The sequence below is a fragment of the Gallus gallus genome, chromosome 5 (assembly GCF_016699485.2).
Source record: "Gallus gallus isolate bGalGal1 chromosome 5, bGalGal1.mat.broiler.GRCg7b, whole genome shotgun sequence".
NCBI lineage: Eukaryota > Metazoa > Chordata > Aves > Galliformes > Phasianidae > Gallus > Gallus gallus.
Window position 1 is genome coordinate 47,488,475 of NC_052536.1, and position 22,001 is coordinate 47,510,475.

Here is a 22,001-nt window from a genome sequence, read left to right on the forward strand (position 1 = left end):
TCTCTGCACTTGCTCCAGTTTGTCAATGTTCTTGTTCCGGTGGGCCCAAGAATGTACAGTACTCCAGGAGAAATCTCAACAATGTCAAAGGGCGGTAATCACTTCTCTCAATCAGCTAAATACATTCTTATATACTCATAAACCTACTGAACTGTGAATTTCTAAACAGCAGTTCAAAAAAAAACAGCAGGAAGATGCTTTAATGATTCAAACCTTTTAAGAACAATACACTTTCTCTATTATTAAGCATCACCTTTTCACACCTTCTTCAATCATAAGATGAACTATACTACATACTATATTTAAGATGCTTACCTGAATAACTTTGTAGAAATACGCATATTGTCGAGCTGTGTTTTTATATTGGCTAAAAACATCGTGTATGGCCTGGGTTGACCGAAGATACTGCACTTCATCTTCTTCAAAGTAGAGAGGAGTATCATATTCACTGGGGAGAGTCTGGATGTAGGGCAGCCAGAAAGAGTTGGGGTTGGCTCGCTCACAAAGAAGATGGAATGCCAGTGTTATATTGCCCATGGCTTGAAGAATTCGATCTTGAGAATACAAGGAACCTGAATTAATCAGAAAGGTGAAGCACTAAATTAACAAGACATGGAAAATATCACCTTATACTCACTTTAAGTTAAGATTCTGAAATAACATGTAAGAATTCTCAACCAAGAAGAGTTTTTCAGCTTTCTAAAATATTTGGCCTCCTGCATTGTATTTTGCTACAAGTTATTTGAGATAGTAAACACCTCATACAATCACATGGTAGAAGACGTGAAGCTAGTAAAACGTTTAGCATCTGAGAACATTTTATCTCACAGTACTGTAGAAACTGCATGATACAGTATACACAGAACACTGTACCAGCTACATAATGTGTTCAAAATGATACACATGCTTCTGGAATATATCAAATATACCCAATGCGCTCAGCCAGAAACAGAAGAAAATTATTTCCACTATGTTCAAGCTTCTGGATATGCCAACCCTGATGGTGAAGGCAATCAAGTCCTGTGGTATAGAAGATCAGCTAAGTAGGAGACTGAAATTTAATGATCTTATACTTCTTGCTTAAGAACTTCCTTAATGTCTTACCTAATACTGAGTTTTTAGCTGACTCAACTGTCATCAACAGTTTTCTAGGTACCCACAGAAATAACTCTTCAGCCTACAGAAAGAAAGAACATGTAGAGGGTCAGTTAGCATCTATATAATGTGTCAAGTGTTAGGTATACAACATTAAATTCCAGGTTTTCCTTTTTTTTTTTTTTAAATCAAAGTTTTGCAAAACTCTTCCTTCTCTTCCACTGAAAACTAAACATTGCAATAATTGAAGTGTCCAGATCTGCATTACACAAAACTTAAAACAGAGATGCATATATTACAAATTAAAGTGCTTCACTTCCTACTTGCCAACATGTAGACTGTTCACAACAACCTCAAAATGTACAATATCCATTATATTGCTATTAACTGTGTGATCAAATATTTCTCCCAGTAATCTTTTCCACTGCCCCTGATTTTAGAAGAATTGTTTAGAGACTTTAATCCTTATCAATCAGCAGTGCTAGTCTTAAGCACATGCCGCTAAAGCCCTAGATTGAACATAACACACTCATTCTTTAATGTTCTTTCTACAGCAGCTGATTATCTCTTCCCATCCTCCATTTTACAGATGGGAAACAGCTGCAAAGAAACAGCTTAAATGCTTACCTTTCAATAGTTAGCTAACAGTGTGCATCTATTTTCCTTACCTGATGATTGAAAGATATTCAGTATCAGGGTTTTGTTTTGTATTTTTCCCCCTCCAAATTCACTAGAAAATAAGTATCACAGTACCTCTGTGAGGCAAAAAGACCAGTGCTTAGAAGTAATGTGAAAGAAAAGATACTAGAGCAACTAGAAAGTATGTGAGCAGGCTACATCAATAAGTTAAGAGCACTCTTGCAATTAGGCAAACATTATGGGCAAACAAGGATAAAAGACCACTAAATTCACAGTACTATTCAACAGTCAAAGTAATATTCAATTTTATTAACTATTTTATTTCTCAAGTACACAGTTTAGCTTTTCAAAATAGCAGTTTCATCAACAATCAAAATATGGAAGAAAAGAACATGAATGCTTCAGAGCTCAGCAGCAACGTTTCAAACATCATTTGCTAATCAAGTCAAGTGTTCACATGCTCACCTTTATCTCTCTCGTGGCTTTCAAACCAAACCCCTCCTCTTCAAAGTTAGCTATTTCAAAACCCTCTGTGGATGCTCCGTTTTCAGTTGCCCATTTTATCAGTTCAGGGAAATAGTCATCTCTTTTTCCATCAAAGACAACAGACAAACCTATATACAAAATTTATTAAAAAAGCAGAAGTAAGAGGATCTAGAAAGACAGAGAAGTACAATATAAAGGCACATGTACACAGCTCTGATATCCCACAGCAGTTCTGCTTGGAAGAAGCTGAGTCCAAACTGTCCTCTATTAAGCATTACTTGATAATAGACAAAAGCCACACTCAGGCTGCAAAATTGACTGACTCGTTACTTTAAAAATGCACCCATTTGAACAGATCTGAGCTAAAATATGAAACTTCCCTCCTCTTCCCTTTTTAAATAAGGGTGAAAAATACTTCCCAGCTTAATATTGATGATAAACACTATCACCACAACATACTAATACAGTCTTGAGGAGGAGCACATGGAAATTTCATTGAGCACTGGAAATGAAGATAAGCAGATATGAGGCTCCTTCTCTCACATCCAAAGCACTTGGCTTTTTCATATAGCACATGGATTTGCTAAAATAACTGAGAACTGATCAACCCCTGATATATTACAGTCCTTCCAAACTGCAGATGCTGCTTCTCCAAAGGGCATGTGGTCCACCAGTGAAATCACAAGTCTCATTCTCTTCCTCAGCTTTCCCTTTAACCTTTATCTGATCCAAACCTATGCATTATGGTTGCCAGTTGGATTCTTCCACACAACCTCATCTAAGTTCTTTTCAGTCCAAATTCTACAATCAGATCACATTAAAATTGTTTGAAACCCCTTGAAATGCTCAGGCCATTTTATGAGTGACAATATGCAATCAGCAAATCACTCACGTTCAAAGATAATTTCATTAAGTGCTGTTGTTAAATAAATCTTAATGTGAGAAGAGTTTTAGGAAAGTAGAAGTCATGCATTTGAGAGTTTTATCCCTGAAATCATGCATTTAAAATTCTAGAAACAATCAAATCTGTGGTTATCATTGACAATGTGGTATAAAAGAGGTACATAAGTATTTGTTTTGAATGTGATGAGAATGTGGTGCACAATATTTTGCTTGTTTTTAACCACACTAGCATTTTTCCTTTATTTCATACTCATTTCATTAAGTTATTTTCTGTGGAATATATTTAGAGATTAGGCTGGCAAGACATACCTAGTATGGCTAGCTGCAGAACTTCTGCAGAACTTCAGTGTTTAAAATTCAGTCGCTGTTACAGAACAATTTAATTCTACACTGAACAAAATATAGCCGTACTGATAAAAGAACTGAAAAATTAGCTCTAAAATCTGCTTTTTGGCTCATGAAGCAAAAAAAAAAAAAGTTGAAAAAACAAAAATACTCAGTTTTCAAGTGAAGAGTTTCAGTTCTGTGTTCTGAAACCCACCGTCCTATTTGAGAAAAGCACAAAGTATTGAGCATCTTAAAATTCCCAGCCTCAATTCACAATCCCATTGCCAATTGTTTAAAGCTCATATTAATCTCAAAAACTGTGTAGTATTAGTTATGTTCAATTCAGAAAATAGTTTTGAAAGACACCATACTAGTCATACTCACTGTGTATGTAAAAATGTACATTAGAAGACATTTCTATGGCAATAGTGTTGCGGCTGTGTATCTCTCAAGGCAAAAAATGTGTCCTATTAACAAATTCTACTGCTGCCAACAGATTCTTGCCATAAAAAGTTCTGTCATTTTGGTGCAGGAGATACAGCTAAAAGCTCCACGCCAACACTAACTCTACTCTTGTTATATGAAGAATCCTGAACTATGATCTATATGAACTATGAACTACATCCTGAACTATGTTTTACCAGAACACATGGGTTACATTGTAGAAACCAGGACACATAGAAGTTTATAGAAGTAACAGGACAGTAAAAGAATAAATTGAGTTCAGTACACAGTTACAAACAGTATCATTTATTCTTTGATACGTCCACTGCTAATAACTCCTAATAATGCTGTTCAGAGGTTTAAAAGATCTTTTATGAACTGAGAGTTTTATACATTAGTCAATATATATTTTAAAAGGGGCAAAAAGCTCCTGAACAGTCTTCTACTTCAAGCAAATACATGAAACACTCAAGCTTCATGCAGTCTGGTTCTTCCCCCACCCCCCCTCTTCACTATTAGAAATATGAGGGAAGAAAACTGTAAAGACATCTACTGGTATTTCTAGTCTGAATCCCAAGGTAAAAAAAAAGAATTCTTAGACAATAAAACAACTTTCTGAAGAGGTTACTTTTATTAAAGACTAAGTGGCAAATAGTTTTTAGAACTTACAAATAAAAACAAAGCTACTATAAAAATAGCACCAACGGATCAGTAAGCTATTGCAGAACACAGTGAAATCAAACTGATCTAATCTGAACAATCAACATATATTAAACTTAGGAAAATCATGAATAATAGTCCATGTAAACTGTGATATCGTAAGTATGTACTTAATTTTGTGCTTGGTATATAGCAGATGGATGTCTATTTTGTATATTTATATGCTTCCATTTTGTCTAAATTTAATGTTATTATTTTAAATGCAGAAATCATTTTCATGACCAGTAAAGCATTCAGATTAAAATATTTACGATTTCATTTCAAATGTTCCAATTTAGGCAAAAAAAAAAGCAGACAACACCATCAGAAATGAAAAAGGCCTATTATTCTCCAATGGCATTTTACTTTAGTCCTTCAGACTGTCATCTCACCACAATCTCAAGCTGTCTCTTCTAATTATGGGAAAAAATAAAATAATTTGTCTGTGGTACTCATTCATAAACACAAATATTAAAATTGCTAATGCCAGTCATTATGTTTATCAGAACATTTAAGACACTTAAATGTACAAAGCAGCAGCATATCAAGAGAACTAGTATTTTTGTCCCAGTGTAATAGAATGGCACAATATTTATATAACCACAACAAAATCTCTCCTTTAGCTGTCAACAGAAACAAGTCTTAGGGCAAATTAGTACTGTATGAGCCAACCATCTCTCACAGTTTTTCACACTTACCTTTTTGTTTCTTGCGAATTTTCTCAACAAGTGAACGAATCTGTATATATTCTTCCCATTCCTTACCAGGACCTGGGGTAGGACTGCTGCATTCTGGAAAAAAATGCCAAACAAATATTTAATATATACATTTTAACATCAGATAGAAGGTCACAGTTTCACAGTATCTTTACCTGAAGCTTAGTACTAGTCCTCTGAACGTGTTTACATGGTAAACACCATTTCTGCTGTTAAAAGCATCCTGGTTTTTTGATATGTAATTGCTAGAGACTTGAAATTTTCATAGCATAACTCACCCAAGTTATTTTACTTCCATCTGTTTGTCAGATAGAACACTACATCTTCAAAAAAAAAAAAAAAAAAAAAAAAAGCTTAGAGGAAGAAAGAACCATAACTTTTGATTTCAATAATAATCACAATTTACATGAGCCTACCTGCCATTACTCTTACTGTAATGAAAGCAGACAACAATATCATAGAGTTTAACTTCAGTAAATGAAGAATTTGCTAGTCCATCTGTTTGATCTACCTAGTTAATATAATGCTCAAAGATGCATACATACTGGAAGGATAAGCAAAGAAACACTTAGCCAAGCTTCAGCATTAGATTAAACCCAATGTTTCTGACAGTGTTGTAAATGCCAGCGTGTGGATCTGAGCTGCATAAATCCAAGTGGGCAGCTGAAGATTACTTTGTTCAACTGATTTGCAAATCTTTCCGTTGAACAAAATATGGAAGCTTGACAAAAAGAACAGCTGATACTTGGCTTTGCTTAGAAAATTAGATCTATATTTTATTTTTGGTAGCAAAGCACAGGCCAACTGTAGCATAAGCACAAAACTTCTCTGCCAACTCCTTGTCTCCTCTTTATGAGCAATACCAAGGGAGAACTGTTTTTTCAAAGGCAATATTCGGATGTGTTCAGGGTATGAAAATGCAGACCTGCATTTCAACCATTGTATCTTCACCACAGCTGCCAATGACAGTAACAAGCGTGAACAGTATCTTAGCATCATCATATGAATTTGTGTTCTGTTTTTCATGTTTTGTAGAAATAATGGATAAATTCCAATTTCCTCAACAAGTGAAACAACCTTTGGTCTACACACCAGACCTGAGCTCTGCAGAAAGTTTCTAAACAGTGATAAAAATAAGTGTTTTTACTTAAGATAAAAGTAGCAGTGCAGTTGAGCTGTAGTGCTACCTCCTGTTGTTAATTTCTCCACTCCGGTATCACTTCAAAGTGCTGTTCAAAAGCTTAACAGAAATGGTGTAACTCATGAGGTTTACAAGAAAAATGCTTCTGACAAAGCTGCAGTGTTAAGTGATCTACAGCAGTTTTTTGTTTAAACTGATCTCACTGAGTGTTTAGGCTTGAGTGGAGACAGTCAAAAGCTGCCCAAATATGCTGTGTTGCATATATACACATAATAAACCTGTAACAGTAAAATATATACTATTATGTACTGTAATGTACAGTAATGATATGTATATATATCTTAGCATTACAGTATATGTAGTACTATGAAATACACACTCCTGTATCTGAAATCAGTTGCAAGGTTGGCCACTTAGAGAAAATGAAGTAACTGTTTTGAACAAGGGAATGATTGAACATTTTTGATCATTTTGCATGTCACTCCTTTTTCCTAGAGGGGCAATAAATGAAACTTACTTTGCAACAACTCGCTCGTCAGATTCAACAGTTCCTTCGGAGATACTGCTGCTGTGGCTCCTGTACCTGACTTCTGTGTTTTCACTCTGCTTTTCTTCCCCATCTTCCAACTAAAACAGATTAACAAGCACACCATCACCAACTACTAAGAAATCAAACATAGTATTGATGAACAGACAGGAAGACAAACAAAATTCTTTCCTCTGCTGATACTAAACACAAGAGTGAGACAGACTGCCCCCGAGGACATGGAGACTATGAAGTCGGGGGCACAACAAGGCTTCTTTTATCTCCCTAGCAGATAGAGATTAGAGGCTCAAACAACCCAAGTTTGCTGTTTCATTTTATCAGTTCCCCCTTGAGTTGCATAACTTAATTTCCCAGCATCTCTTCTACCACGACAAGCCCTCATGTGCATACCGGTAACAAATGACCCCACAGATTCACATCCTTTATAGTTTTTAAAGGAACAACCACAAGCAGTTTATTTCGCATGATTCAAAATTGTGTTACTACCTCGGGTCATAGGAAGGCAGAAGGTAACATTCATTAGGATATACATGTGAATTTATATAGAGTATGTAAACTTCAGCTTCTCAAATATGATATAAAGAAAAATATTAAATGATGGTAGGTATTTACATTACTATTATAAGTGAATGTTGTTTTAAAGACTAGAAAGTGATCTCTAGCTGAATATGCTCTTGTACAGTATAAGATAAGAAAATCAAGGCTTAAAAACTTACAACACATATCCAATTACATATGGAAAAAACAGCTTAGCTAAGCAATGCTACCTGCCATATTTAACCACTAGATGAGTATCTGATAACACAAGAACTAATGATAAGCGTGCAGTTTCTCTGTGAAGCTACTTTTTGTAATTTAAATTATATTCACACCTACAGTTCATGAAGCAGATTTTAAAGTTTAATTCCAATTCTACAGAAGATTCTGGAATTTCCAAGACTTGGAAAAGTATTTTTTAATTTGAAATAAAATTTCAGAGATTAAGCATCTTTTTTTTTTTTTTTTTTTTGCTTATATTAAAACCACATCTCAGAAACAAGGAAGTATAAGCCTGTTTCTCATAACAGCAATGAAAAGACATGTTGTTTGCCAGTACATGTATGACTGCAGGGAAAGCACTATAAAACATAGCTGCATAACTTGCAGAGAAAAGCCTTCAGGACTGAGACGAACTGCAGACCTCATAAATATCTGAGGCAGTACCCCAACATTTCAAGTGAGGGGTTTTTGTTTGGTTTTCCCCCCCCAAAGTTCACTTTTCTTGTTGTCTTCTGGTTAATATTTTTTAAGTGCAATGCCATGTACCCTTTCAAATGCACACTGCTTAAAATTCCTGAAATCATTCTGCGAAGAGAGAGTAAGCTGACAGCAATGATGAATAAGCTTGGTAATACACAACACAGCCACATTTCCAAATATAGTGTATCAGCTGGCTTGGAAAGAAGGATCGTGCCAAAACACTAGCAGTGAAGGGTGTAAATGATCTTTTTACCCCTTTTAATACTGCTGTCAAAAATGATCCACCCCCCCCCCCCCCAATACTGCTGTCAAAGAGCAGTTGTGTTGTATAAGACTTTGAACTTTTTTCCATATCTCACACAAATAGTACTTTAATGAGCTGTAAAATATTCTCCCTTTGACTTACAGCTTTAGAGTGAGCGTGTTCACCTAACAGCTTTAGTAGGTAACCACGAGAAGTCTGTATGAAAACCCCAAAATAAGTCTTTTTTTTTTTTTTTTTAAATACAGAGATAAAAATACTACTTAACATTTCCTTTCAGAAAGCTAATGCTTAGGATATGTGAGAACTTGACCACATCACAGGGCCACATTTCCATATGGAAGCAATGTGAAGCATGGATGACAGGAATATGGATCTTAGCAGACAGTACTTCAAGGGGAAAAAAAAGGAAAAAAAAAAAACACTAGAAGTATTCCACTCTAACTATTAACAAAAAAAACCCTCAACTTTTCCCATTCACAAGACCACCAAACAGTTCTTTGCAGCATCTACAAAAACACAGCTGCAGTTAAGTTTAATACAAAAAAGTCTATGACAAGAAACTAAAACACCATAAAGATATCTTCCTCTCACTCACTAGGTAAAACTAGAAGCTTGTAAGCTTCTAGCACGTAATTATATTCAGCAATGAACACAACTGTGCTAAGCAGATACTGTATTAGCTTGAAGTATGTTACTACTAGTTTTCAGTAACTCCAAAACTGCCTCTTTCTGTCTTATACACACCCTTCCAGAGATCCCAGAACTCTTGCAATGCTCTCTGTTCCCCTCCTCAGCTCTTCATGGACTCCACAGTGACTTCAGAAGCCTCCCCTTCTAGCTGGGCAACATCATCTTTTCTAAGTTTGGCCACATCTAAAGACACTAAAGAAAACTATGTTGATTGCTGGGGAAACAAGCCAAACAGACATCCTATTCTCAAGGCAGCTTTCCCCTGAGCAAACTGGTCACGTCATGCTTGAACTCTTCCACTCTGAAATTGGATTGAAAATGTCCAACACACTGATGGATGAAGAGGGAAGAATGACCAGCAGACAGAACTGATGAGACCACAGAAGCCTCATTTGCTTCAGCCGTAACTTTTGAGTTTACGAAACAGTAAACCAGCTATTCAAAACTTCATCGAGCTTCTATAACAAGCACCAAGTCTGGAATTCCCACAGCAAGAGTTACCTATTTAAGTCAAAGGGAACGCCAGCATGTTTCTAATGCAGTGGAATACCATAACATTACATCACCTTTGGTTCAGATCACTGTAGATGCCAATTACATTATGTCTTCATTACATAAGTCCACACCCCACCCATCTTCTTGCCATACACCAGCACAGAAGGTGAGGGGTGCTAATCCAGAATGGGTGTTAGAAGGACAGATATGAGTTGATGAGGGCAGACAAGGAGAAGACAAAGGAACTCTCAAGATATGCAAAGAGCAATGGGAGGTGAGTACAGTAGGTGGTTGTGGGACACGTTCCTTGGCTGCACTGAGAAGGAAGACAGATGAGTAGGATGTACACAAACCAGGCTTGCAATATTTTTTTTTTTTTTTCCCAAAATTGACTGTCTAGAATAAGTCATTTTCCCCTCTACTTCTGTTAAGGAAGTGTATAAACATCCTGTATCAACATACATTAAACATCCAGGGGCTTAAGGTATGTGTCTATAGGCAATTGATATCAGTTCTCCCATCTGTAAGCAGGAGAATGCACTTTACATTCTACATGGCTAGGCTGAATGGGAATTTGGCCTTCTGCTTCCAATACTAGAGTTACAGGTTGGGTTTCTGTTTTGTGTTTAACTTGAATCTTATGACTGCTGGTAAAGATAAACACATTTTAGTGAATAGAAAGCATGAAATCAAGAAGTGTAAGAACAGCGTAGGTGGAGGAAGATATCTGTGATCTTTAAGAAAACTTCAGTTTATACACTTACAATGAGCACTACATTTGCTTGTAAAAACCACCTACATCATGTCACTTGGAAACCACATTAACACTCTCATCTCTCTTAAAGTATTAATCTAGATGTTCCCACTAAATAAATGGCTGTTATAGTTCTGATGCCTTTCCTTTAGCTCTCACTCTCACCTGTGCTATATCCCTTCTTGCTATTACCTCTCTCCCAGCACTGCCCTTCCCTTTTTTTCTTCCATTTCACCTACAAACTTGTCCCAAAAGCTCTATGAAATACAGTATCATTGCAGTTCACTATGTACCTTTTCTCCAACATCATATGTTCTGCTATTTAAATTGTAAGCTCATAACAAGGCAGTTCTTTCCCCCAACTTTTCAAGGACATCTGAAATATTACAATATTTCAATGGTAACAAAAACTAACTTAGGAAAAACACAAAAAAGATTGATGGTAGGAAGCCCACACCATTTCCACTTCAGAATGCATTCCACTTTGAATGCAATGTAAATACATGTTTCCCAAGAACTCTCTTTGCCAAGGCCCACATTATTCCATACACTTAGAGCTAGCTTTGATACACTTGCTGCTTGTGGCTAGAAGCTACACTCAGAATCAATCCAAAGCACAGCCCAGCAAATACAGGTATCCTGCATTGTTCTGCTGTCCCAGAACAACTGGGTGATAGACTATATTGCTTCTAATCAGTTACAGTAACTCTTTGTGCTATTCTGCCACAGAGCCTCTCAAACACTGTTCCTTCCTGCTGCTTAAGAAACTGTAATCTCTCCCTCTATAAAGATTGCCACACAGATTTCTCATGGGATCACTCAAGAATACCATCTTGAGCAGCAGACCACCACAACTCCAAACAGGTTTTGCAGTGAGGGGCAGATCCTGGCACACATACAGACTGGTTATACCACACTGCAGCTTTCTTCCAGTTCCACAAGATTTTGCTCAGCATCTCTCCCTCTTTCTCATGTCTGGTCTCTAGCATCAGTGCTGGATAAGAGCCACAGGATGTCTAGCTCAATCTTCTCTTTCTGCAAGCTATCTACCCTACAGAGGCAACAACCTGATCAAACAACAGTTGCCACATACCCTAGTATCTCCCTGTTTCTATGCTGGGCAGCATCCATCTTCTCCCAGAGGGATAGTGAGAAGTTTCTCTGCCTCTTTTTACAGTCTATTCTTTCCATCCTTTGCCTTCTTTACTTCTTTTCTCCTGCCAGACTTTTACCATAGGAAGAACCATGCCAGCAACCAAGAGCAGATACTTGGGATACTTGGGAGCTGCAAGAAAAGCACCACAAAGAGAGATTCTTCTTCAGTACGTTCATCCAGCTTCTTGGGGTCTAGGTTGCAACTAAATAAGCTTGCTTTCTTTACAAGGCTACAAAACTCCAAGCCACCTTCTCCTATTTCATATTGAGTTTCATTTTTATCTCCCTTTGAAAGACCTGATTTAGACACACGACCCATTTGTAATGGGACTGCACATTTTCTCTCTCAGGAGAAGTGAATGAAATAATTTGTCACCACCACTTCTCAAAAAGAACAGACTTCCCAAGATAAGCTCTCTGCAAACCTCATGTTTTTTCATTCAGGTGTTTCCTCTCTATGCATTTCCTCCACTATCAGCAAGCAGCTGGATTTTACTACCTTCAGGAACATTATACCTCTGCCCCTTCTCCCTGTTGTTTTCTTTAAGAGATCTGTCAAGCCAGTAGTTCTGAGCCTTGTTGTTCCTTAAAGAAATTCAGTACTGTATACAGGCACCTACAATTAACTGAGTAACATTTGAAAACAAAAGAAACACTGAACATGAGCAAAATCAGAAAATAAGAAATAGCAGACCAACACTGAAAATTTATCTCCAAGTTTTCACCAATGAAAAGAACTTGGCAACAAATGGTTTGAAATCCATGTCTCTTCTCTTAATACCTCCAAAGGAATGTTTTTCCTCTTCCTAGAGGATGAGTTTGAATACAAATACTGCAAATGAATTTGTTACTATTGCAAAAGCAGTTAACATCAACTAAGTATATAAAAAATACTAAGAGAACATTGTTGGTTTTGTACTTACTCAGAAAAATCCAGTTCCTGCAAAGCAACTACTTCCCAACAAGATGCTGTTTTCACTTAATTTTACAGCCAAGGCTCTTTAGGAAGGCATAAGACAGTCACGTGGCTGACACGTGTTTCAATAAACCCTGATGTAAAATACATTTTGATTGTTTGTGAAAATACTGATTACATGCTTTAAGCTCAACGAGCTGTTTGCTATGGTTACACGATCCTAAAAGCAACCCCTCAGAAGATAAAAGAAATTTTATAAAGGTTTGGTCCACAAGCAATTGAGAGCAGCTGCTGCCAACAACAACCCCCTGATACACACATAAGAGAATTTCCCAAAATACACTGTAAAACCATTAATAAAAGAATGCTAACATTGCTCCCAATTTCTATCGCCACAGCTATACGGAACAGTCATACAGGCATATTGGTTTTCTTTGGTACAAGCATTCCAACTGTACAGGTGTATCAGAAGATAACGTACCACAAAAAGTTTAATTCCAAATGGTGGTATGCTAAAACAGGAGCTAGTAATTACGTGCTACCTCTGCTTGTAGCTAAACAGATTTCCAGGAGTTTCATGAAGCCACAAAGATCTCATAAGGTTTCAAAACAGCTCCTGCAATGGTTTAACATGACCTGTCCTGCTTCTCAATGCAGCATACCAACAACAATCAGGTATCTCTGTAGTGTGAGCTCAGACAGAGGCTTCCTGAAGTTTTGAGAAGGCCTTGGATGCAATGGAAGATTATGACAATGGTATCTAAGCATGCATTTCAATAGGAATTGCTTTTTGAATCCCCAAATACAGATTTCACGTGGGTCAGCCCTCACCGCAACTGCTTCTTAGTCAATAACCAAAAGAGAGGACACCTCTTTAAAACAGAACTCCAACTAAAAACTTGACTCTTTCCTCCACTTCTTCCTTTGAATAGAATAAAATATGTATTTTGGTATTGCATGCAAATTCGTTAGGATATACAAAAAAATTAGATGTTTATTGGTATATCTATCACTATATTACACTGTCTGCTTCACATAGCAGACAGAGTGGAATAAAGTCTGCCTGAACAGTAAGAAGTTCTGGGGTATCACTGCATAGATTTTTATTATTTTTAAAGTCCTTTAATTGTATTATAGTCAATGACATAAATAGCACAAAACTAGGGAACAACATATATTCCAATTAACTGGACTGTCTCCAAGGAAGAGATTTAAAGCCAAAGATGCTTAATGTCAAGGACTACCATTTAATTGCAACAATAATTCCACCTAAGTAGAATGCCCTCAAGCAACTTAGCAGCAATAGGGCCCTTAATTATTTCCATGCAGTGGAAAAAACATTAAGTCTATCAGTTCTGTTTATTTTTTGTTTTAACACCTTTGTCTACCCTCTGCTTTCTATACATATTACAACTCCAACACCATTTACCATTGTGTGCTGGCTGCTCCTTTCAGATAATTACAATCATTACAGGACAGCCCACATCTCTAATCACAGCACAGGCAGCAGATGCCATAGATGCTCCTCCCAGTGCCTGGGCTTTTCTAACGCAACTAATCCAATGTGCTCATCCAAGCAGCGAGGTGATGCAGAATGTAACCATACGAAGACACCAATGGCCTTTCATTCTGAAGGGCTTCCTACTCACACACATTCCTTACAGCACTTACATGCTGTTAAAAAATCCTCGCAAATATCCCTACCAGAAAGCATGGAGGAAGGAGGATATCCACAGCACCAAACAAGTTTGCACAGGCCTTAGGCCCTGCTCCATGTTACACGGCAGCATATGCAACACCTGTCCTCAAAATGAGTTTAATTGTACCTTCACCTCTCCTAACAACATAAACAGGCTGACTGTTTTGGCACCATGGCTTGAGCCACAGAATCCTTCAGGACCTTTATTTGAGCACTCAGTTGACACTACCCAGTGTACATGAATCTGCTAACAAGGAAATTAATAGAATTTGGGCAGCTTTAAAGTAACTGCTGTTATTCCCTGAATAACAGAAAATCAGTTTCTTCTAGCTTCTCTCCATACAAATGTATGTGTACTTGAAAATGCTTCTTCTTGGCACCACATCCTCAGTAGTAGTGCTTGGGATTGCTATCAGACCACCAAAAACACCCCCCAGTGGATACAGAAATGTATATTCAAAGCATAACAATGCAAAGGACATCAGGCTTTGGCCATGAACCACAGCACATGCTTGTGTGAATACATATTCAAAACAAATGTAAATGTTTTGAAAAGCTTTTGCTATGAAAGCCTTAATTATGTGATGGAGTTTAGGATTTAATACAGTTGGAAAGTCTTCCAAACTTCCAAACCCTTAAGTCTACTCCCCATTTAGTAGAGAAATCATGACCAACTTAGCAGAAGAGACTAGGTATTTTAGCTGAAATACTGGCAGTAATTCTAGACCTTGGAAGTGAAGGAGCAGGTTCCTCTTCGCCTCTTTTCATCTCTTGGCATTCATAGTTGGCAACCTGAACCCTCAGAGGCTCCAAATTAACTCGAAGTGACAGCGCAGGGGTTTGAAATGAAAGCTTCTAACAGATGCATTTATTGGACTGTGAGGTATAAGACAGACACAGAAATATTAAGTGCATTTGGCCTCAGCCCTGAGGTTTCCGATGCTTGATAAAGTATGTATTTTGATAAAGGATGTGTACATATCACAAAACACTGTAAACTGCTATGAAATTATAATCTTCACACTTCAGAACAAGGATGGTAGGCATACTAGCGAGTAGTTCTGTTTGTTTCGGTGTTTATTTGCATGTATGCAGGTGACAAAACAAACCAAAGCAAAGATTTTAAACATTTATTTTAGCATGGAGGTGCAAATTGTAAATGCATTGCTCCCTGCACTCCCAGAACACAATCAGGAAGAATACTCCTGCTCCTACACTGCCTCAGACCACAAAGGCCCCATGCAACGTCACTGACTTACCCTGGCCACCCTAGGAAGCGTGTGACCAGACCCTACAAGTGTTCAGATAAGGAGTTGCAAAGAACTGCAGCACCCCACAAATCCCTGTGAAGCCTGGGTATCTCTTACCTCCAGCTCCTCCAAACTGATAGTTAAAAATAACATTGAAGTATCTGCACTCCTCTTCTACTGGGACTATCTCTGCAGTCAGGGTATAAGAAGGGGGAAAAAAGTAGCAGCATGACTCCTGACAAGAGTGGTATTAATATTAGTATTAATATCCTGCTTCCCAGCTCTTGCACTAAAGAGTTTGCTACTTCAACAAACAGAACTGTTATCCACTAGTCTGACAAGTCACCGGATACAGAGGGATGACATCCACACTGGAAGCAACCAAAGAATTTTTCCTTAGAGAGCACAAATGACAGTGCTGATATGAGCACTGACTGTGGCCATACAGGGGCCACTTCTGACACCTCACTGGTCCATTTCTGTACACCAGAGAAAAGGCGTTCTGGGAGTAGCAGTGTGCAAAAACACGTTCAAGCCAGTTCTTTGTCATTCATCTGATCTGACATTTCTGAACTTGCTGGAAAATAAAGTTATATCTTTACAAAAGATAAGATGTTCCTCAAAGTTGCAAAGACTTTTGCTTTCTTCAAGCACAGGAGTAAGGCCCTGGTGGAACACATTCAAGCTGCATCACCACATTAACTTCCCATCTTTGAAGCAGGTATACACTAAGACTAGGGCTGCAGTTTCAAAGAGTTTGCAGCTCAAGTCTTTGGTTGCTTGTATCATCAGAAAAACATAAAACTTACTATTTCTATCTTTGATCCACTTTCAGAGAACAGCTACAGAGACACTGCAAAGTAAAGCAAGCATTTATCACATTAGGCTGTTGCTTCACTTTAGTCTTCAAATGCCCATACTTCAACACCTGAATAGAAGCAACTAAATATTGCCCTATTGTAGTTGATCTAAAGCTTTAATAAGCCAGAGAAACAGGTTGTGCAAGTCAGGCATCCTACAACGATAAAAGAGAACTGCAACATTATCTGCCACTGTCCTAAAAGCAAGACTTGCATTTTTTATTTTTACATAAAGCAGTGAGACAGAATTGCTACTTTATGAACCCTTGCAGACCTCACTTTTATTCCCAAGCATCATCTAGGAATGAAGTCAGAAATAACTGTCTGAATGCTGGCTTTTAAAAAAGGAGAAGAGAAGAGATACTGACTACCATGTGAGAACACAACAGTCATTTTCTGCAGCTTCAAGCTTTGCATGGAACAGCTTCTTCACTGTAGCAGCACACAAAGCCTCTCCAATTGGGCTGACAACACCAGCTTCATTTGCTCCTGACTGACAGAATCAGATGCAGCATGCTCCAGAGGGAATGGACGCTTCTCTATTTTAAGGAGTTAATATATTAATATGCTGCCAATGCAACTGTGCATAGCAAAGTGGAAGATTAGATGCTGTTGCTGGTCATCCACGGCAGACAGCTATTCTCCCTTTCTCACCAGACAATCCATGTTACTTTCCACAGGTCTAAAAATAGTGCTCCAGCAAAGCATAGGTCCTCGAAGAATGAATCCATCCATACATAGCTGAGCTTCCTGCTGAGACACACTATTTGGAGAAGGTAGCTTCCAAAGAAAAGATTATCCAGTCACAGGAACATAAACACATGTATTAATGTCAGGAGTATCAAAACCCAGGCGGTATTTCATTCTTCATAGTGAGTAGCAGTAGTTATAAAAATGCTGCTGGTTTAGAGATGTTAGCAATGGAACATCAAGACTGTTGCAATGCATTAGCTTCATCAGGTTCCTGAGCCTGAACAGATCTAGCCATGCCATGTGGAAGCCACGGCCCACCCAGATTACAGTTCTACCAGGCTATGCAGCATTCATCCAGAAGGTTGTGAGCCAGTTTTGAAAAGCCCATTTATGTATAAAACTAAAAGCTGAGCAAGACAAATGCATCACAGGGTTTTAAACACACAATAGCAACTATTTCCTAATAACACGTTCTACAAGAAACAAGCTGTGCAGATGCATTAAAGAATCACTTTTGTATTAAGCGTTGAACTGGTAGAACTCAATAAATTAATATTTAAATATGTGCAAGGGACCAGCAAAGACTAGAAGATATGAATATTTTAAGATATGCCTTATATATAATACATATATTATATATCTTACATAAATATAATTTAAGATAATATATTTTATCACTTGTTTTGAAGACCTAAGAAGCCCAGATTTCTAAACCTCTTTCACACCATTAATAGTTAACAGAAGGGAAAACTGGTGACAATTCATTACACTGCCAGGATATTCTGGAAGAGCAATTAAAAAAACCAGAATAAGGTGTGATGATTTTCAGAGCAGCAAAAAAATCATTTCGATGTGAACGTTGAAATGCTGTCTGCACAGATAGAAAAAAATATAACAAAGCCCTCCATATACCTAAGCACAACTCTTTACTTCCAGACAATACTTTTCAAAGTCATAACAGTCCACTGCATTTCAGAAAGAGTAGCACCAAATGCTCCAACAAACCTCACATAGCTTCCTAGAGTCAGAGAACCGATGTAGAAAGGTAACTCAGTATTTACTAACTCAGTAAGTGTTCTTGGTTTCACTAAATATGCTCTACTGGCCTAATACTTCCACCTCTTCCAGGAGAAAGATACTGAGAACTGAAGGATAAAAGAGTGATACTCTGTTACTCCCTCATTTTTAAGACCTGTAAACAGGTGAGACTTCTCAACAATCACTTCCTCCAAGCTCAGAAATGGTCTGTTGCTGCAGGCAGGATGTTAAGCAAAAGTGAGAAGAAAGCAGCATGAGTGACTGTTGCCATTTAACTTATTGCTCAGCACAGTGTTCATGTGGTATGGGATATTCCTCTGGACAGTTTGGGACAGCTGTCCTGGTTCTGGACACTCCCTGCTCCCCACTGGCAAGTCAATGTGAGCAGTTGAAATGTCTTTGGTTTAGTGCAAGCAATGCTCTGCAACAACTACAACAGTTAACAACATTATTCTCATTCTAAATCCAAAATAGCACCAAAGCAGCTACTAGGAAGAAAATGAATTCTATCCCAGCTATTGAACAGGGTATTTCTGACAAAACTCAAACAACAAAACAGAAGAGGTGGAAATTGGGCCATACGACCCAGGAAGATGTGAGACACTGAGTGCAGGGATGAGGTTAGGAAAGCCAGAGCCCATCTAAGGTTTAACCTGGTAAGGAACACAAAGCCAAACACATGAAGGGCAAGGTGACTGGGATTACTCACCATGGATTTACGAAGCAGCAACAACACTTGACCAATAGATTTTATCTCTTTTAAGGCCTTTAAACTGCTGCCATCACATACTCACAGACAGGCTGATGAAGTACCAACTAGATCAGTCGGTGAGATAGGCTGTAAACTGGCTGAACTGCTGGGTTTAAAGGGTTATAATGAGCAGCACAAAGTCCAACCCGAGGCCACACACTAGTGGCGTACCCTGAAGTCAGTAATGGGACAAATGCTATTTACTACCTGCTCTGCTGACCTGAACAATAGGACAGCATACATACACAAAACAAACTTTATCACTAAGTAAAAATAAGAGCGTCTCAGATGGACCCTAAAACCAATCCAACTCCCTAGAAGGCCTGGCTGGGGGGGGGAAAAAAGAGCCTGCACATCATGCTTGGTTATCAGTGATGCCTTCTCCCAGAGGAGCTCATAGCTTAAGGGGACCAAGTTATCATTGTACAAGCATCAAAGTAAGACCCAGCATATCAGAGATACTGGGCTGTCAATGCAGATTCCAAGGAAAAAGAACTTTATACTACACCCTTTACCTGCTCCACTAAAACTATACAACATGAAAACTTTGGTCAGTAGGGCTATAAAGAACTAAGACAAAGGAAGATCTCTCTAATTCTCTTATTTACTAAGAAATATAGGCAGTAAATATCAGGGACTTTGTTTTATTGAGTTAAACAATACAACCATTGTGTATCATACCCTAACAGATATAAATGCATACAAACTAAGAACTAAGCCACATGCAAAAGTTTAGAATCCAACTACAAGCAAAAGAGCTCCAGACACGCATTCACTTCCAGTGCAGGTTACTGACATCTGCAAAAGTGACTGCAAAGCAGCTCACTGGAACAGATACAATCTATAGCCCATGCTCAGCTACAACAATTTCAGCCTACAATAACAGGCTGTAGGAAAACTCCAGTGGTTCAAGCACTGCTGTTCAATCACTTCCAGAAGAGCTGAGCCACCTCTTTCAGAAATCAGGGACACAGAAGAATAAAATACGACAGTATATAAGTACTAATCTCTCATCCTCTTTGACCTGGTTTCGGCTGGGATAGAGTTAGTTTTCTTCCTAGAGGCTGGAATGGTGCTGTGTTTTGGAGTTCGGACAGGAATAATGCTGATAACACATCAATGCTTTGTTGCTGATCAGTGTTTACACAATATCAAGGACTTATTCACTCCTAACATCTAACAGTCTAACATCAGGCCCAAAAATCCTTCTGAAAAGTACAGGATATCTCAAAATAGAAGTTATACTCCATTTTGATTTTTAATAGGACATCAGCAACTATAGTCCCAGAAACACGCTTTTTTGCTTATGTTGTACTACCTGGATGCGGACAGCTTCAGAGCTTGTAAACATCTGTTCACATGTACACATAGGAGACAAAACCTACCTCAACCAAACTTTTCCCACCTCAGCATGCTTCAGCGCAGGGCTAGAAAGACAGGCAGAATTCCCCCCTGCAGCTGACAGGTCTGCTGCTCTGGCCTGGTAACAAATCCCAGAACTGAATGCGAGCCTTCAGTGCCAATTCTTCCCTACTTCAAAAAGTAAGGAACACAAGAGGCATGAGTAGAATTGCTGAGCAGTATGGGAAGGATAGAGGACAGGGATAGACTGAACAACCAGAATCGTCATTTGGTGGAAAAGCCAATGTAGGGCAAATAGCTAAAAACAGAAAAAGGGAACAGAGAAGGTTACCGCAGACGAAGGGCGAGTACAAGAATGTAAAGCAATGTTAAAAACACTCCTGGGCACTGAACTTGTCTTTTAATTACTAAAATACAAACCTCTTCAAAGTAGGGCTCAAATTGATCATACTAAAGCTATACAACATCACCGGAGCACTTTTAAGATAACATCACAAAGTAGCTGACTTACAAGAATATACACTCAGTATTCCCAGTTAAAGCACTATTAAGCACCTGAAATCAGGCACAGGAAGCTGAAGCCTCTCTAAGTTAGTTGGCAAAGGGTAGCTAGAATTCAGCTCTTAATCCCTAGTTCAATATGAAAGAATGGTACCACCACAGGTTCGCCAGCACTCACACAAGTCTACAGTGTCTAGAAAAGAGAATATTGAACCACTGCTACACACATCCAGTCTACGAAGAACAAGCCTCATTATTCTCTCCCTAACCTGAAGCTAAGATGGGTTCAATTGTATGCAAATATTACTGTGATACTGGGAAGCAGCCACTCTGCAGAGTAACAGAAAAAGAAATCCCCTACAATAAGCAAAATCCTTATTTGATCTGCTTACAAAGAACACTGACACCAGCAAGTCCAGATAATTACTTGGGAACAAATCTCAAACACATTCAGTTTTCTAACTAGAATCCAAGAGAATACCCAGGGCAATACTCTGACCTGGGATACCAAAGATGCTCCTAGATCTACATAATACCACAGTCCTGTCAGTTTGACTTCTGTTTCACTTCAGTTGCTAGTTAGATATTACATTCAAGACTGCCTCAAATTCATAATTTCTTACCAAAAGTTTAATTCAAAAGTAAAATCAAAACGCTAAAGGGTAAAGAAGAGTGGCTAAATCCAAGGCAACATCCCAAATTTAAGTATGTATTTTATAACTACTATCACTTAACAGCTTGCTAATTCTGAACCACTATACCAAGAGCTGTAGTACTGTACATCCACCCTCACCCGCCTTCTGTAGAACTTACTTAGGCAGAAGGAATGCTGCTTACTATAAACACCTCGCTGATCTTCAAGGGAAGACAATTTACTAGCTGCCATGCAGGAAACAAGTCAGGCTCTTTCTTAATGATTAATAGATCCATTGCTTCTCCTTTGAACCATCTCCTCAACAACTATTTAACCAGAAAAGTAAATAAAACAATAAGTGCAGAAAATAAGTAAATGGACTGTTAAACTCTGCCGCTTCACTCTACTTTTGTCATTTTGTTGCTTTGAGTTTAGCTCTTCCTGAGGACTAACAGATTTTCTGCAAATTCCTTCTGAGCAGAATTAATGAAAAAATACTGTACTGTTTTTATTTCAAATAATCAATCTCATATCCCCATAATATAGCTTTTGGGAACGAAGCAAATTACCCAGCTGACTGCAGCTATCAGCACACAGCCTAAACAGCCCAGGCCTCCAGAGTGACTTGGTGCTCATGCCACAGGCATCAGGACACGGTCTTTAGCAGTGGCCTACTGAACACTCACATGGTGAGAGGGAAGC

At 38.2% G+C, this 22,001-nt stretch overlaps 1 protein-coding gene across 15 annotated transcripts in view; it reads right to left on the reverse strand.

Moving 5' to 3' along the window:
- Positions 1-22,001, reverse strand: part of SETD3 (SET domain containing 3, actin histidine methyltransferase) — a 55,155-nt gene that overhangs the window by 31,684 nt on the left and 1,470 nt on the right. For 4 of the 15 annotated variants that reach the window (NM_001006486.2, XM_040701061.2, XM_046941821.1 and 1 more), the window contains 5 exons: positions 6,968-7,077; positions 5,292-5,384; positions 2,200-2,348; positions 1,105-1,177; positions 316-572 (listed from right to left, as the gene is read on the reverse strand). In NM_001006486.2, coding sequence (NP_001006486.1) covers positions 316-572; positions 1,105-1,177; positions 2,200-2,348; positions 5,292-5,384; positions 6,968-7,070 — 675 coding nt within the window. In that variant the 5' untranslated portion in view covers positions 7,071-7,077. Of the gene's footprint in view, positions 1-315; positions 573-1,104; positions 1,178-2,199; positions 2,349-5,291; positions 5,385-6,967; positions 7,078-9,245; positions 10,801-14,937; positions 15,087-16,269; positions 16,314-16,974; positions 21,900-22,001 lie in introns of those variants that run through there. The other 11 variants (XM_046941812.1, XM_046941815.1, XM_046941811.1 and 8 more) reach the window with 9 other exon arrangements.